This window comes from Doryrhamphus excisus, chromosome 1 (genome assembly GCF_030265055.1).
Source record: "Doryrhamphus excisus isolate RoL2022-K1 chromosome 1, RoL_Dexc_1.0, whole genome shotgun sequence".
NCBI lineage: Eukaryota > Metazoa > Chordata > Actinopteri > Syngnathiformes > Syngnathidae > Doryrhamphus > Doryrhamphus excisus.
The window spans coordinates 23,183,802-23,200,692 of NC_080466.1; the positions used below are offsets into that span (position 1 = coordinate 23,183,802).

Sequence of the window (16,891 nt, forward strand, 5' to 3'; positions counted from 1 at the left end):
TCCCAGCTGTCTTCGGGCGAGAGGCGGGGTACACCCTGAACTGGTGGCCAGCCAGTCACAGGGCACATATAGACAAACAACCATTCACACTCACATTCATACCTATGGACAATTTGGAGTGGCCAATTAACCTAGCATGTTTTTGGAATGTGGGAGGAAACCGGAGTACCCGGAGAAAACCCACGCATGCACGGGGAGAACATGCAAACTCCACACAGAGATGGCCGAGGGTGGGATTGAACTCAGGTCTCCTAGTGTGAGGTCTGCGTGCTAATCACTGTCAAATGATGACAATTTTCAATAAGATTAATCACAGTTTTCAAATTCTACATAATTAATCACCATTTGCAACTATGTCTGAAATATGCCATGTTTGCTCTCTTTTATTCAAAGAAAGATAAATGAAAGAATAGTCAATGATTGTCAATGACAACACAAAATGCAGTTTTGAAGTGAACATTTTTATTGATTAGGGAGAAGAAAAATCCAAACCCACATGGCCTTGTTTATAAAAATGACCCCCCATTACAGCATAATTATGTTTTTTCACACCTTAAATCAATTTGTCTAGCCACAGCCAGGCCTGATTGGTGCCACAGCTGGTCTCAATCATGAAATTGTTTAAATAGAACCTGCCTGACAAAGTGAAGTAGCCCAAAGATCATCAAAAGCTGAGATCTAAAGAAATTCAGGAAGTGGTGAACTTTCCAGGAGTGGCCGCTCAACTATAATTGCCCCCCAAGAGCACAGCAACTTCTCATTCAAGAGGTCACAAAAGACCCCACAACAACAGCCGCACAAGAACTGCAGGCCTCACTTGCCTCAGTTAAGGTCAGTGTCCAAGACTTCCACCATAAAAAGACATTAGGCAAAAATAGCCTCCATAGCAGAGTTCCAAGACAACAACCACTGTGAACAAAAAGAACAGTAAGGCTTGTCTCAGTTTTGCCAGAAAACATCTCGATGATCCCCAAGACCTTTGGGAAAAATAGTCAGTGTCTCCGCAGCTACACAAACATTTAACCTACAGCAGCATATATCATTTACATATTACATATACACATATTTATTTGAAAATCTGTCCATGCTGTGTATTCTGTATGTCTGTTACCATTGTTTGACATCAAATACAAGCGAAATACAGAAAAGTACAAAATAAGCGCTATAACAACAAATATCTTGCAACTGTAAACTAGGAGCACACACAGGATACAGATGGTGAGTTTGGGAAAACATGAAACAGTGTTTGTGTATGTGCATGTGTGGGTGCGTGCATGTGCGTGTGCATGTGCGTGCGTGTGCATGTGCGTGTGCGTGTGCGTGTGCGTGTGCGTGTGCATGTGTGAGACCAATTTGCCTGAGGTGGCCGTGTGCGTCGTCGTCCTTGGAGGCATCCAGGTCCTGTGTAGCGAGCAGGCCTGTTTCTTCAGTGTGCTCCTGCTGCTCGGTCATGCTCCTGGCCCTGAACACACAAACACACAGCTCAGTGCACAGCAAGCGCTCCTCTGTTCCAGTGTCATCTACACTTTCCCATGTTTGTAAAACACATGTATGGTACGGCTTCAGAGTCCCTGGCTAAAAGTTTGATGGGTGCAAAACAAAGGACTCTTGTCTTCAACACAAACATGGTGGTGATGTAATGCTGAAAGGCTGATGCCAAGTGTCTAATCTGCAGAGCTGGGTCAGTCCACTCAAAACTATCATTAGATGTAATGGTAACGGTAATGGTAATGGTTTTATTTCATTTGAACATGCATCAGATTCCAATTGAGTGCATCCCATAATCAGTTCCCAGTTCCACATGTCCAAAAGGAGTAGGAAGAAGCAAAGCTTATTAAATCCTACCCCTCCATCTGGTACTTTTACAATCACTAACTGTTACATTTGTTCACTTCCTGCTTTCCATAATACAGTTTAAGGTTTTTTTGTTTTTGTTTTGTTCTTTTAAATAATGCACCTCAAACCAAAGTACTCGGTGATATGAGCATCCAATGCCATAATGGGTACCATAGTGCATGTCAATATAGTGATATAAATAGCACATCATGACTGGTTCAAGACTCTTCATCCTTGTATTTAGCAAACATCAACTGCTTGTATTGTTTCTTGAATTGGCTCATCGTTGTGCATTGTTTGATTTCCTTACTCAATCCATTCCATAGTTTGATTCCACATACTGAAATGCTATGGCTAGCATAACGTAGTCCTAGCATAGAAGTGTTTCAAATGTACTTCTTCCCTGAGATCATATTTCTCCTCTCTTGTAGAGAAGTATTGGATGACATTTTTAGCTAATTGGTTGTTTTTAGCCTTATGCGTTATTTTAGCTGTTTGAAGATGAACTATATCAGCAAGTTGAATTATTTGTGATTTTACAAATAAGGAGTTAGTATGTTCTCTGTAGGCGGCATTATGAATTATCCTTACTGACCTTTTTTGCAGTACATTTAGCGAGTGCTTTTATAATTATTTTGTAGTTATTTTATAGTTATTACCCCATATGTGAAAACAAACCAAAAAACATAATTAGAATACATGTATAGTATTAGGGATGCACCCAGCCACATTCTTCACTTAAGAGTCGATCTCAAACCAGAATTTGGTTACCTGTCCATATGGATACAATTCAAATTTCAGAGTTTGCTTTAATAATAGTTAATGAACGGCCAAACTGCAGTTTAACAGTTGTTTGATGAATGAACTGCTTGCTCAATTTACTCGCATTTCTTTTTTTGCCATTTTGAGCCACTATGTAGAACCTCATAACAGCCAACAGTGCAAAATGTAAATTATTGCCATTGTTCGTGATCAGGAGTATGGTTAGCCACATCGCCTGCAAAATAGGAGCTTTCTACGTTCACAAAGGATTCCTAGGACTAGGATTCCATCATTTTAAACTTGGGGTGCGCCGATTGATCAGCCACCGATCAGTATCGGCAGATATGAGTGAAGACCCCGCTGAGCATTCTGAACAAGCATGTCTGCCATGTGTGACGGACCTCCTATCATTTCCTCATTTCAGCTGTCCAATGAGCACGCGAGGATTACGACGAATGAGCGTGTGCACAGAAAGGGGGTAGGCTGCACCTGCGGTTCAGAAGGCAGCAGATGCGGCTGGAGGGGCCCAGCAGCGGCGGCTCAATTTCACTCATGGATTATCGGAACAACCATTTATATCACATGGTTACATGTTTGCCTATTATTCTATATAGAATTGGTAGGTTTTTTTGCCTGCTTATTTAGTCCTCCATCCTCACTCAATTTTTCTCTTAATGTATTGGCTCAATAAAATGTAGGCTAGTTAGCTCAGTACACAGTATTGTTATATTTAAAGTGTATTGTGCCACTTCAGGGATGCTGGAGCCTACGCATAAGTGGTGTGTAATACAATGTAAACAAAGCTAGCAGGACTGTCGGATTGTGATGTTTGCATGTCAGACTAGCATGAATATTTTAGTCATGTGACAAATTTGTGATCTTTCTTTAAATGCCATACAAACAACAGTTCACACTCACAATCATACCTATGAACAATTTGGAAATTAGAAATTGTTTTCCCAGGACGTGCCCTGTTTCAGGTCCTGTCATGCCCGTTGTTTTTTAAGAAGTATTGTTGATCGAGCGTGTGAGTGTGAATGGTTGTTTGTCTGTATGTGCCCTGCGATTGGCTGGCCACCAGTCCAGGGTGGACCCCACCTCTTGCCCGAAGACAGCTGGGATAGGCTCCAGCACCCCTGTGACCCTTGTGAGGCTAAGCGGTAGAAAATGAATGAATGAATGATGATCGAGCAGCATGAGGCCACTCTTTCATGTGACTTAACCCCTGAGAAGCTGCTGTGTCGATGGCTTTTTTAATTAGTCATGCAAAAAAAAAGAAAAAGAAAATCAGATACACAGAGTTAATTAATTATCTGACACTTGCTGAGTTAAAGTCTCGTGAAATTGAGGAATTCAGGCAAAACTGTTCAAATTCCGAAGTTCATGCACAGTTTGCCTGGAAATATTGGTTACATTCCAAAATTTCAAAATATGACCACAGTTGCCCGTGTCATTCTCTTTTGGAATCATTTTTGTGACGGTTTTTGAATGTTCTTGAAACTGGGTATATATTTAATTTATACTGAATTTGTGTTTTTGGTTATGGGTAGTGTTTTGGAATTTTTATCCATACACCGGAAGTATACTTCAAATGTATCCTGGTTTTCGGTCATCAAAATATAAAAAAAAAAAATAAAGCATCTTTCATAATAGATAAAATTCAACATTCACCAAATGTCATAGGTCTACAGACCTATGTGGTCTACAGACCTTACTGTGGTGCAGAAGTGCATCATACTGTATGCCTTGAATATGTTTGAGATAAAAGACATGAATAATTTAGTTGAACAATGACATTCGTGGCTAAGGTTTATTCTTTGTCCTTCAGCATTTGCCATTCGGGACTGGCATAGCAATTTTGTTGTCTATTGATTTTTTTCATTGTTGACATGACGTTGACTCCTTTGCCAATCAGATATCCTTTATTCCACATGCAGACATAAACACAGCTGCACTGCACTTTGTTCTTCTCCTGGGGACAACGGGGGCTGTTAGCACCTGCCCTGTATAATTACAGGTGCTGGTGGAAAGAAGCTCTGCATGCATTTTCCAAAGTAGGATCTCTAATTGCCCAGCAGATTCACTTCAGCCTTGAGCTTGTTCAAAACAACAGAGGCTTCCTGGATCAGAAGGTTCCAGATGACTGATTTATCTACCATCACAAAGGGGTGGCTGGAGGTGGGTGAAGGGCCTGTAGTCATTAAATAAGAAGCTTTTTTCAAGCTCGTGGTTAAGAGAACAGGCGATCTATCGCAACAGAACGTTGTGGTGACTGTTCAGACTGTTCATTGGAAAACAATGTTCAGAATGGGACAACACTTGTTCTCAACTTCCGCAACAGGAAATGAGTAAGTCTGAACAAATCAGTTGCTGAAAATATTAGAAATTATGTACACACAATTCCACTATATAGTAAACAATGGATTGCTTAGATGGCTGCAGTTTTATCGCAACATTGCAGAACCTCTGTAGTCTCATGTCCTGACGTTATACTAATCCGTAATTCAACAAAAACTTCAGGAAGAATGAAGCTTCAAGTTTCGAACCGCTGTTTATGTATGACCACACAAATTGTTAACGCCAAGTGTGGTTTTCCACTCATACAAGAGATGCTCCATATGGGCTTTCTTGCCGAGCTCGCACTTCCTTTCCAATTCTGATATTCCCAGTAGCTCTTTCTTCAAACTCGTGTTGTGTGGACAGGAGGGAACACATGAGCAAGATGAGTTAATGAGCCACTTTCACATGCCATCCCATCCCCGCCATGTTTTCTTTGACACGCACGGCATGGCAATCATGGACTGTTTGAGTTCCACATACAGTAGTCCTAGGAGTCAAACATTTCTGACGCTAACGTTCAGTGAAAGGTTTCCAGCTCTCCTCGTTGTCTGAGTAAACAAACACTTTGTGCTGTTACAACTCATCCTTCAATCCAATTAGCTCTAATCGTGTTAATGCTGCGGTCGGTTGACCAAACACTGTGTTCTTCCTACCTTCTCGTATACGGTAACACGAATAAACATTCAGTAAACATTAACAGTCAGCATTTTCAATGTGTGGGCTTTCATTTCTGAGTGAGTTTTGAACGTGGCACAGACTCAGTGAAAGCAGCGGGGCTGTTTGCGCTGGGCATGTGGACCTCTGCAGACTTTATCTGTCCAAAAACCTGAAGGCAAGTTTATCTAAGCCAAGCAGAAAGACGTTTCCTGCAATCTCAAGAGCAACGATAAACCTGTGAAGTATATGAGTGCAAAGAGTGCAAAGAAAACACACTGCAGAAGTGCCAGTTACATGACATAACAATATAACCCATATCATTTCCTTCATGGCTGACTGTTAACACAGTAACCTCTAAAGGTCTTCATGAAGATGGCAACCTGTCAGTGTTCAGCCTTTAGACTCAGAGATATCAAGTGCACTGCTTGAGACCTCCTGAAATAACCTCCCCATTGTGCAAGCGCCTCAAAACAACCTTTGAAGAGTGTATTTGTAAGCCCACACTTGGCTCCAAATGTTCTTCCAGGGAGAGCACTTTTAACCAAATATCTTTCTTAGTGTACTTGATAGTTGTTTGGATACACAACTGAAAAGTACTTCTGTTTTACATGGTAATACCACACTCAGCAATTAGCAGCTGTTTACATGTGCGCTGACGTCATTTATTGTTTCTTGTATAACTATTTGGTTCAACAGAAGGACAAAGCAGAAAAAAGTGGCGTGCACTTGTCCTTGCCGTTAGCGGTGCCCCCCCCATCAACTTGCCAATAGCTGACACTAATAACACAACATAGGCCCTTTGTCATCAAAGTAAAATGTGCAAGTGCGTGAAGAAAAACTAACTTGACCTATTGTTTAAGTGCATGCAGTAGAACACCCATGTCACCAACATTTAATTTGATTTGAGTTGTCATCATTTACTATAGCGAAACATTATACTGATACTAGTACCCTTTTATTTTGAAAGCTCGGTCGGAAATGTTATCGTCACTCTCACTAACTTAACAACTTTCGACGTCCCCTACCTGTAGCTCACAACCTGCCACGTTTAGGTTGTGTCGTAATTCTCTGGACTCCGAAAGAATCTTCAGTCCTGTGCTGTATTTGTCCTGTCAAACATTTACCGTCTTTATGAGCGAGGGTGGGAGGGAAAAACCTACTGCTGGCTGCCGCTAATCCGCCAAGCTAAAGCTAACCGAGCGAGCGCTAAATGCGTGTGATGATGCTCCCCGGCGGTGGTGTTGTGTGTTGAGGTGGGCTGAGCTTACCTCCAGCCTAGTGTGGCTGTGTGCTCTCTGTTAGCGGATTATACGCCCCTATTTCCACACCGCAGACGCCCAGAATAACTCAGCCAACACGGCTGATTCGTGCCGAAGAAGCTGTGCAGCCCCGCAACGTGGAACCTCTCACCGGACTTACCATTAGGTATACATGGCACCACGGAGCAGTGGTTTTAGTATTTTCTTGACCTTATGTGGTGAAAACATGCACGTTTCTCAGCATGATGCAGAGCACTTCATCCTCAATCTTAGTAATGAACCATAGTAATAAACAGCACACCCCACTTATCACAGGGACATCTGATGTGGAATTATTTGCAAAAAGAGTGATTGTTGTAATTATTAGGGATTATTATTATAATGGATAGAATCTGACTCATAGCACCAAAGTATGGTGTGTTCAAAGGCCGCTGAACACATAAACACATAAACATATAGCGTGAAAACAGATGGCTTTCTATGAATGTTGCATATACATTATACATTATTAATCAGGTGAATGACATGTGTTTTTTTTTTTTTTTAGAAACAACAAAAAACAACTGCTTATTTTTGTAGAAAAAAAAAGAAAGGCTGTGAACGCTGAGATGTTGGCATGAATGCATCTCTGCGATGGAAATGGAGTCCACCGACAAGGTGACTGTAAACATTTGTGATTGAATAACTGGAACCAGTAGATGGAGGAAAAGCAATGCACCTGTGCGGTCCATGCCGACCACACGTTCTTCTACATGTGCTCCTCCGTGATTGGCTCAGGTACAACACAGGTCGTTAAATAGGCGGGCTCACCATGAACCACTGACTGACATGATCCAGCATGAGGTGATACTCACCTGGCTGCTATCCTCTGGCTGCAGTTACCATGAAGGTGGCGGTAATGGGGGGGTTGGTAGCAAGTGTCCCGGCTGGCTGCCTCGTCAGCAGGCAGGGCCTTGGGGCTGACTGCGTAGATCGTGCATCCCATGAACACCTCCTGCAAGACGGCCTCAGCTGTCCCGACAGCAAGCGGAGCGGTCCCAGAGGTATCCTTCTCCTCCGAGCGGCCTGTCCTGTCCTGATGGCAGCCAGCTGCTTTGTGGGAAAAACCATCGGCTCAGCACATTGGTATCTTAACCCCTCCCTCCCTCTGATGCTCTCCCTCTCTCTACTGAGCCGAGAGCAGAGGATAATCAGATTCCACATTTACACTCCGACAAAATCATGGCCGGCGTAATCACTCCCTGTCACCGATGTTGCATGATGCTAACGTACATCGCTGCTACCAGAGCAACATTGTGATGACACCACTGCATCATGACTAACATTCATTCAATGCCCATGAAACATTTTCTGTATTGTGTGAAAAACACATTTTTAAAAGCTGTTCTTCAATTTGATTGAATGCAGCGACTCTCAATATGTGCTTGAAATATTGCATGTGGTCAGCAAATAATGATGTCATCATTTAGCAGTCACTCAGATTGTTCTGCCGTGAAGCATAAACGCATCTTCAAGAGTCCGTGACGAGTACAATAAGTTTGTACACGTTGGCAAGTCTGTACTAACATTGAAAGTCCAGACACACCACTGGATGTTTGTGATCATTTTAAATTCAAAGTGAAATGTATTTTATTTTCTGGACTAGCGATAGCAGTTTTTGTAATGGTTTGGCTGGTCCTATGATTAATTTTCTATATGCATATTAGGGTATATTAGTTCTGGAAAGTTCCTTAAACAGCCCAATTTTGTTGTTGCGGGCACACATCCTTTTTGACCCTCGGCCCACGACGTACGTTATATAGGACTATTATATTGGACTGATGCGACTAAAACTAAAACTAAAACCCTTTTCCGTTACATTCTGGTGTTATGAAACAGGACACACGACCTGGCGACAATGAATGAATGGTTGCCGAACAGAGCCAAAGTTATTAGGACAGATCGTCTCATAAAAAGATTTATTTTTTCCAGCCCAAATTTACAAATGCAAGTTACAGAGTATTGTATAAAAAAGGAACCATGGTAATGTACACTTTTCACAAACTCCTGAAGGGAGGGAGGGAGGGATGGAGAGCAGAGTGGAAGAGAGAAAGAAGAGTTCTGGATGTCTAACATAGAAAGAAGACCCGGCAGACATTGTAAACATCCTTGCAAGCACCGCTGTTGGTACTTTGTATGACAGAGGTGGGTCAGGAAAGGACCAACGAGGAGAGACGTTTGTGTTTTCACACAAGAATGTTGAACTAGGCACCAACTGCTGGCCAATAAATATACTCTGCACCATGAAACAAAACACAAGAGCCAAGCACTTTCCATTATGATGAAAGCAAACACTAACCTTTCTGGCTTCTCATACCCTTTTTTTAGAATAGGATTTATTTTCACGGGGCTTTGCTGACTACTGAGATTATTATATTACTACTCTCTGAGCAAACAAATGCACTTGTCACAACCATTATTTGATCAAACTATAAGTATGCAGTCTGCTGGTACGAAAAGCCCACAGACTTGAATGACAACATCACAGCTGCCTAGATTATTACCCTTACAGATTAAATACTAATCAAACACCACATTCATTTGATTCAGCCACTTGTCTTAAAAAACCCACCAAAGTCACGGAGATGCCGTTTTGTTGATGACGTTGGGATGATGATGATGATTCATGAGTTGTGATGTACAGATTTCAAAAGCCAACTGTGCCACAGATAATGGCTCCGTCTTCCTTACCAATGAATAGTACACCCAAAGTCGGGCTTCTGTTGACACTTTTGGGGTCGATTTCATGGTCGTTGAAGTTGAACTTCAGCTTCACATACTCTACTCACAAAAGTTAGAGCTTTTTGGCTTTCAGGTCATTTTTAGGATGAAACTATCTCATCATGTTTGCCATTCTCCTGTAAAAATGATATCATAATTCCCCTTTTATCGCTGCTAATTGGTTCTAGACCCAATGCCTAGAACCCGCATGATAAGTACATTTCTGCAACGTGGGATTCCTCATTTATAAATACAATATTTTTGTAATTAGGGCATAGACAACTTGTTTATGGCTTTATTATCATATCGTATCAGAGAAAAAAAATGTGATTTGATAATGACGGCACTAAAATCAAACTGCCACGTCGTGAGGGACAACTCTAGTGCATTTTTGCTTGATCTAAAAATTTCACTTGAAAGTTTAATATCCCTGACGTTTTGTGAGTAGTATCCAAATCCAAATCAACAAATAAGCCATTTTGGATAGATTTCATCTTCAACTACAAGCAAACGTGTGTGTGAAAATGTGAGAGTGAAGCCACGTCAGCAATGAGGGAGGAATTCAATTGAGGTACGAACAGTTGTTGATTAAAATGGACAATTCAAATGACAGACACACGTTGGGGCAATCTAATCATTTAAACACTTACTGTATATTCGAACGGGCTGCACGGCGGTCGAGTGGTTAGCACGCAGACCTCACAGCTAGGAGACCAGGGTTCAATTCCACCCTCGGTGTGGAGTTTGCATGTTGTCCCCGTGGTTTTCTCCGGGTACTCCGGTTTCCTCCCACATTCCAAAAACATGCTAGGTTAATTAGCCACTCCAAATTGTCCATAGGTATGAATGTGAGTGTGAATGGTTGTTTGTCTATATGTGCCCTGTGATTGGCTGGCCACCAGTCCAGGGTGTACCCCGCCTCTCGCCCCAAGACAGCTGGGATAGGCTCCAGCACCCCTGTGACCCTCGTGAGGAAAAGCAGTAGAAAATGAATGAATGAATGAATATCCGAGCTGAAAATCTACATTATAAGAGAAAAGAAACTTTCCCCCCCTCCAATGGCACAGTGAATGGATCTCATACTAATGTGGCTTCACTCTAAGTGACACCAATCTATGCACCAGCATTCTGAAATGATGATGACGATCAGTACGGAACACGAGTCTCTACAAAAGCAACCGTGGCTCCATGTGTTGAATATGTGTTGAGGTGTACGCGTTGCCTTCACCAAAACATGTGACATCATCCCTGAAACACGAACGGAGGGTTCAAAGGTGAGAACTCATAGTGACAGTGAGAATGAAAACTTCACTCTCAGGTTCTCTGAGTCGCTGAAGAAAGCAGCAGTTGCCATAATTCCCTCTCCCCAATGAAATAAGAAACATTTGTCAAGTTTCAGATATATTGTTGCTTCACGGGCATCCAAAATGCCACACACATAAAGTTGAACTCATCTTAATAAGATTTTCTCTGCAAGTCTTTCATTAAAGTTTCACTCCCCTTTGCCATCAGTCACCTAACAGGAAACCTCTGCTCGTTTCTTCTGTGGACAAAAAAACAATGTAGTCAAAGAAAAACAAAAGTCCAATCGTCTATTTTTGCATTGTATTTGTCGACAGTGCAAAGACTAGATCATCAGAGGTGATTCCTCTGCATGAAGGGAAAGAGTGATGGCTTTGAACCTGGATCGTCATGGAGGAGCAACAACATAAACAAGCTGCCAACACAAAGGCAGATCAACGAAATAGACAGAACACCATTGAACTGATGTCGGGGGGGGGTCCTTGTCACATGTGAGCCAGTCACATGAATCTTTGCAGGGTTGAGGTGTGACGGTCAGGCTTCCCTGTTGAAGACACAAAGGAAAAAGGCCAATTAATGATCACCTCACAACATTAGTCATTATTTGGATGGCTCCTGTCAATCATGGTTGACGATGTTCCATCTGGCATCGGGCATCTGTCTCGCTTCTGTTCTTCAAACTCTATGTGTTAGTTTTTTCCACAGTAAAAAAAAAAACAACCCAATATATATATAGTTTTCAAAAGGCAAGTAGTGTGTATACACACAACTGCTGACCAAACATTTCTGTTTTCCCAGGACAGGTCCTGTTACGTCCTGTTTTCCATTTTTACAAAATGCTGAAAAAGTCCTGTGCCATTGGAGTGAAGAGCATCAAGGCGACTCTGCTGCATGTGACATCATCTTTGAGAGGCTGCCTGCCGTGTGGGCGCCTTTTTGATTTGGGTTGCAAAAAAAGCCAAAGAAAAAGCAAACCATGCACACGGTTAATGCTGTGACACTTGCCCAGTGAAAGTCTCGTAAAATTGGAGGTGTCATGCAACAGAGCAGTTCAAATCCCCAAGTTCATGCAACTCCAGAATGAAGTACATGAGCTTCCAGTGTCATACTGTTTGTTAGTTTTTTGAACATTCTTTTTTTGGGAATTTGTGTGTGGTAACACATAGTATTTTCTAATGTAACAATTTTACATCCATACATTTAAATGTAATGTGAAAATAAAAGGCATCGTTGAGTATCATTTCAGCATCCTGAGTTTCCGGTACTCAAAATTTGGCCATGTGATTATATTGTGACGCACAACAGTGGTCTGTCAAAAAAGGTACTTATTTTTATTTTTGTTTAATTAAGCAGGAAAGATTATTTTATTCAGTTAATTTTGTTATTTTGAACATTTCCCCCATGTATTCATCTCCTTTCTCCATCCAAGCCATCCAGTCTTCTGCATCTGTCTCTCTCACACCAACTACCCTCATGTCCTCCTTCACTACATCCATAAACCTCCTCTTTGGTCTTCCTCTACGCCTCCTACCTGGCAGCATCCTTCACTATTCACTTTTCCACATGTATTCATATTACTCCAAAACATCAAATTGTATAATAATAATTTCACACAAATTCAAAAAATGCAAAAAAAAAAGCGAGTTGGCAGCCCATCAACATTGGGGTAGGTCTTTCAAATGTAACTCACAAGTTTCTCCACTAGATGTCCCTTCAGCCTGCACCCATTTTCATGCTGAACCACTGTGACTCTTAGTCATCACCGTGTTCCTCCTGTCCTCCAAGGACCTACTTAACATGGATGAGCTGAGGGGGCTGGATGCCTGACTGCATGTTGGACTAGACAGGCAAGCAGCAGAACACCAGCAAGGTGTCCATTTTCCTTTTGTTGAATTCAGGACAAAAAAATTGAAGACAAAGCAAATGTCCCACAACTGCAAGTGTGTGTGATTAGAGGACAACCGTACATCTTGTTACTGGAGGTAGAGTGTTTTTACTTCTATTACTTATATTACACTCTTGAGTCAGCCCCCTACTGTGGTTGAATGACAAATCACTGGTCTGCATACTGGTCTCGGTTGGCCACAGTTTGGTCTTCATTCATCCTTTCTTTTCCAGCTGAGCTCGGGGATCTTTCCGTTCTCACCTCCGAGCTGACGGATAGGGAGAGGCAGGGCTGGACGCCAGCGTCTTTTGTTAATTTCACTGTTGTCAAGTTTGGGTAAAATGTAGATTTTTTGTGGACTCCTACATTTTTCTTTTGTTACTTTAAGTTTTTTTGTTGAATTTTCCCAGTTTTATGTCATATTGTTTTCCATCAATGTTCACAGGCCCATAAAAAATGTTGTCCACAAATGGCTCGCAGGTCGCACTTTGGACACCATTCGTTAACATATTCGGGGCGTGCATTAACAAATAACAACTTTGTCACTTTGTTGTTTTAACTCGTGGCGGGCAGGATCAATCGGGCATACAAACGGGAAAAAAAGTAGTGGGTATGTTCTCGTTAGGTCTTACTATGACAGCAGCATCTAATTAGTGGATTATGGCCGCCTGTTTATTTTGAAATAAGTACATAATACCCATCACCCAGAAGAGTTCCTAACGAATGTAGTACGATAACTCGTACATTTACATCAGGGTCCAAACATTTTCCAGCGAGGGTCGCATACAGAAAAAGCAAAGGCTGCACGGAAAATGATGCTATTGAAACTTTAGCAAATCAACATCATCAAGTTTTATTCATTTAAAGACAGAAAAAGCCAGCATGTGTCATAGTTGACAAAATGTATTATTTATTAGTCTTGTTACTATTAACATTTAAAGCTTTTCTTGTAACATTATGCATTTTTGCTGATTTTTGTGCTGCGGGCTTGTTGCAACTTGTGAACAGCCTCTTCCACACTAGGATTTTTGCAGCCTTATAAGATCCATCCATCTTCTACTGCTTATCCGAGGTCAGTTCACGGGGGCAACTACCTAATCAGGGAAGCCGAGACTTCCTCTCCCCAGCCACTTCGTCCAGCTCCTCCCGGTGGATATAAGATGACGGTTCATTAAGTCAATGTTCTCACTTTGCCATGGAAAATATACAACAAATCCAACATTGGGCTGCAAATGCAGTTCATGGCATCATCAGCGTACGCGCACCATCATTGTCATGACACAGATGAGACACGAGGGTTTTTCCGTATGGCACTGGTGTCCAAAGTACGGCCCAGGGTCCATCTGTGGCCCATCACTAGTTTTTTTACGAGCCCGCAAGAATACAATTATAGACTTTAAGCCCACATCCTTGAAAAGAAGGTAAAACAAAAGTTAGCATAGCATGGCATATATATGACACATAGTGCTTAACAAATATGTTAGAACGCCACCTAATTATACGTACATTTTCACATTTAGTGTTCTATGAAAAACAAGAAAATATTACTAGTTAAAAGTTATCAATTATTTCTTAATTTTACATGAAAAATTATAGTTATTTACTTGAAAGAAGTATAGCTGTGTTTATACTTTGACGCATTTTGCCTCCACATTGAGGGGTGGTGGAAACGTAACTCATTCATGTGAATGAGACACTTTGATATGCATTGTTTGGGCATGAGATGTGCCACAAATTCTGAACATTAAAAAAAAAATGTGCATACTTCACATACTTCTCACCTGTTTCTGACCAATTCACTCATTGACCTGCAAAGTTGTGTACTACTGTGGAGACAAAATGTGTCCAAGCATTAATTAGGCTTATTGCAAGCTGTTAATATCAGGCTTTTGGTTGCTATCTGTCAAAAATGGCTGTTTTGTTGTTATTTGGCCAAAAAGAAATAACCATATAAGCCTTGGCTTATAAAAATATACATTTTTGCCATGAATGCTGGGGATCCGCTGTATATATAGGGAAGTTCCGCAATGACTTTATCGTGAACATAAACTATGTAGTCAGAACCATTGTTCACTGAACTGAACAAATTGAGTGAAAATGTAAAATGTATGGCAAGCCAGTCGGTGGCAATGACAATTAGGAACACTTCATGCATCTGCTTGTCTTCTTGCTTCCTGACACATGAATGCACTGAACTCGTGCGTGTGCATATCCTCTGTAAGCTAACACACACGGTAAGTGAATAATTATATTGCAAACATACTGCTACACAGCTGAGATGGGGCAAGTGGGGATGAACTGACCTGTGGCGTAGGGCAGGTCATACTGCCCTGACAGCAAGGGGTATCCAAGGTGGTGGTGAGAAGGTATCATCCGCTGGGAAGGTGAGGAGCGCGGCCTGTCCACGTCTCTTTCTCTTTCCCGATCTCTTTCTCCGCCAGCTCCTCTGTCCTGTTCCTGCTCTCTTTCAAGGGGGGCTTTGTCACCAACTGTTGGAGATTTGCTTTTGTATTGGCTGCCATGTTGATGTAGGATATCAAGAGGTTTGGAGTCTGTTGCCATCTTGTTGACTGTAGGGCTAGTACGAGATTTGTCGCTAGCCTCTTCAGTTCCAGCTATTTTACTGCCGTACGGAGAAAAGGGATAGCCTCCGGGAATGTAAGAACCTAGATGAATAAGAATATGGGGGGATTAATGCAGGATTTATACATTATCCAGTGACAGTGATGAAGTACAGATCATTTCACTCATCAGGGAACAAGTGGATGCCGAAAATAGAAACACATGGCTGACCTCAATGGGCCATGTTGCCAGATATGGTATTATTCTTTTGAGTCTTTGCCAACATGGACATGCTTATAAAAATGTAAGCATGTCCATGCAATGTAGATATACTGTACATTAGGGTTGGGCAATATGGAGCAGTCATCAACTGGGCTCTATAATTTATACCAGTATAAGAATCTGTACCAGTATATAAAAAATAACGGCCAACCTTACTGTACATACGTATACATTTTCCACAGAAGGTATTTTTGTACCTTCCGTATTAACATATTAAACATGTCAACAAAAAGTCATGTGACATCTTCAGTGAACAAAGTTGGTGATAAAGTGAGAACAATCCCAGCCTTGTCCAGGACAATGAAAGAGTGTTTGCCCTCTAGCAGTTGTGTCGTTTGTTTATTTCCATTACCATTGAAAAAGAAGGCAAGAGCCCATCCATTGGAACATATCTGGACCATCAAGGATGAACTGTACATTCATTTCACTTTGTATGTTTAGGCCTGTGAGTTTTATTTATTTTCTAGCATGTATGTATTTTATTTCCATAAATTTTGAGTGCCACATATATTATACACACAAAGCAGGCCATGCGTCAAAATTTTCTGGCATTTACAACATAAACACCTCGAGAAACATGGCTCTTCAACACAGAAGATCCATGGACCCATCGTCCCAATGGGGAAACTAAACACATCTAGACTAAATCTGGGTCAATAATAACATCTAAATCATTTGGCATGGTGACTAAATAGTCAAATACAAAGCTCCCTCTAATTTGGGATGTTGTTGATTAGAACATTTTCTGTTTCTTTTTATAGCTCCATAAAAACATCACCAAGAACTGTATGTCCTACCTGGGTAGTTCTGCATCATGACCGAAGGCATGCCCCTGTAACTCGGGTGATTGGGGTCATACCCTTGCCCATAGGTGTAACCATGCATGTAGGGTATATATCCTTGATGCTGTGCTAGTGGTGATGAGAACTGCAAGTGGGGATTTGTACGCGAGTCTTTGCTAAGGGTCCGATGTTCCTCAGAATTTATCCGAAGTTCAGTACTTTCTTTGCTCTCCTCCTTGAGTCCGCTTTGACTGTCTTTAGGTCTGCAACGTTCGTCCTTTGATTTCCTATCACGTTCCCGTTCTCTGTCCCGTTCATCTTTCCATCGTGGTGGTGGTGGTGGTGGTGGTTGGTGTTCACTTTCCAATTGGGTCTTTTGGCTCTCAGGGTACTGCTGGTGGTCAAACAGAGGAACAAATCCACATATTCACATAATGCACAATCCACATATTCAAGCAAGACCA

At 41.6% G+C, this 16,891-nt stretch overlaps 2 protein-coding genes and 1 long non-coding RNA gene across 11 annotated transcripts in view; 1 reads left to right on the forward strand and 2 right to left on the reverse strand.

The window, feature by feature from the left end:
- LOC131131959 (GRAM domain-containing protein 2A-like) overlaps nt 1-7,968 on the reverse strand; it is a 43,081-nt gene extending 35,113 nt beyond the window's left edge. For 3 of the 7 annotated variants that reach the window (XM_058077069.1, XM_058077044.1, XM_058077078.1), the window contains exons 1-2: nt 7,709-7,968; nt 1,358-1,462 (exon numbers count right to left, since the gene is read on the reverse strand). In XM_058077069.1, coding sequence (XP_057933052.1) covers nt 1,358-1,462; nt 7,709-7,839 — 236 coding nt within the window. In that variant the 5' untranslated portion in view covers nt 7,840-7,968. Of the gene's footprint in view, nt 1-1,357; nt 1,463-6,620; nt 6,864-7,708 lie in introns of those variants that run through there. The other 4 variants (XM_058077061.1, XM_058077085.1, XM_058077053.1 and 1 more) reach the window with 3 other exon arrangements.
- LOC131131995 (uncharacterized) lies at nt 661-4,235 on the forward strand. Its single transcript, XR_009130291.1, has 2 exons — nt 661-831; nt 3,023-4,235. It is a non-coding gene; the product is annotated as an uncharacterized LOC131131995 (long non-coding RNA).
- An 827-nt stretch (nt 7,969-8,795) lies between the features above and the next one.
- Nucleotides 8,796-16,891, reverse strand: part of LOC131131939 (zinc finger protein 609-like) — a 110,220-nt gene continuing 102,124 nt past the window's right edge. For 2 of the 3 annotated variants that reach the window (XM_058077032.1, XM_058077017.1), the window contains 3 exons: nt 16,443-16,821; nt 15,105-15,467; nt 8,796-11,460 (listed from right to left, as the gene is read on the reverse strand). In XM_058077032.1, coding sequence (XP_057933015.1) covers nt 11,417-11,460; nt 15,105-15,467; nt 16,443-16,821 — 786 coding nt within the window. In that variant the 3' untranslated portion in view covers nt 8,796-11,416. The remainder of the gene's footprint in view (nt 11,461-15,104; nt 15,468-16,442; nt 16,822-16,891) is intronic. The other variant, XM_058077025.1, reaches the window with a different exon arrangement.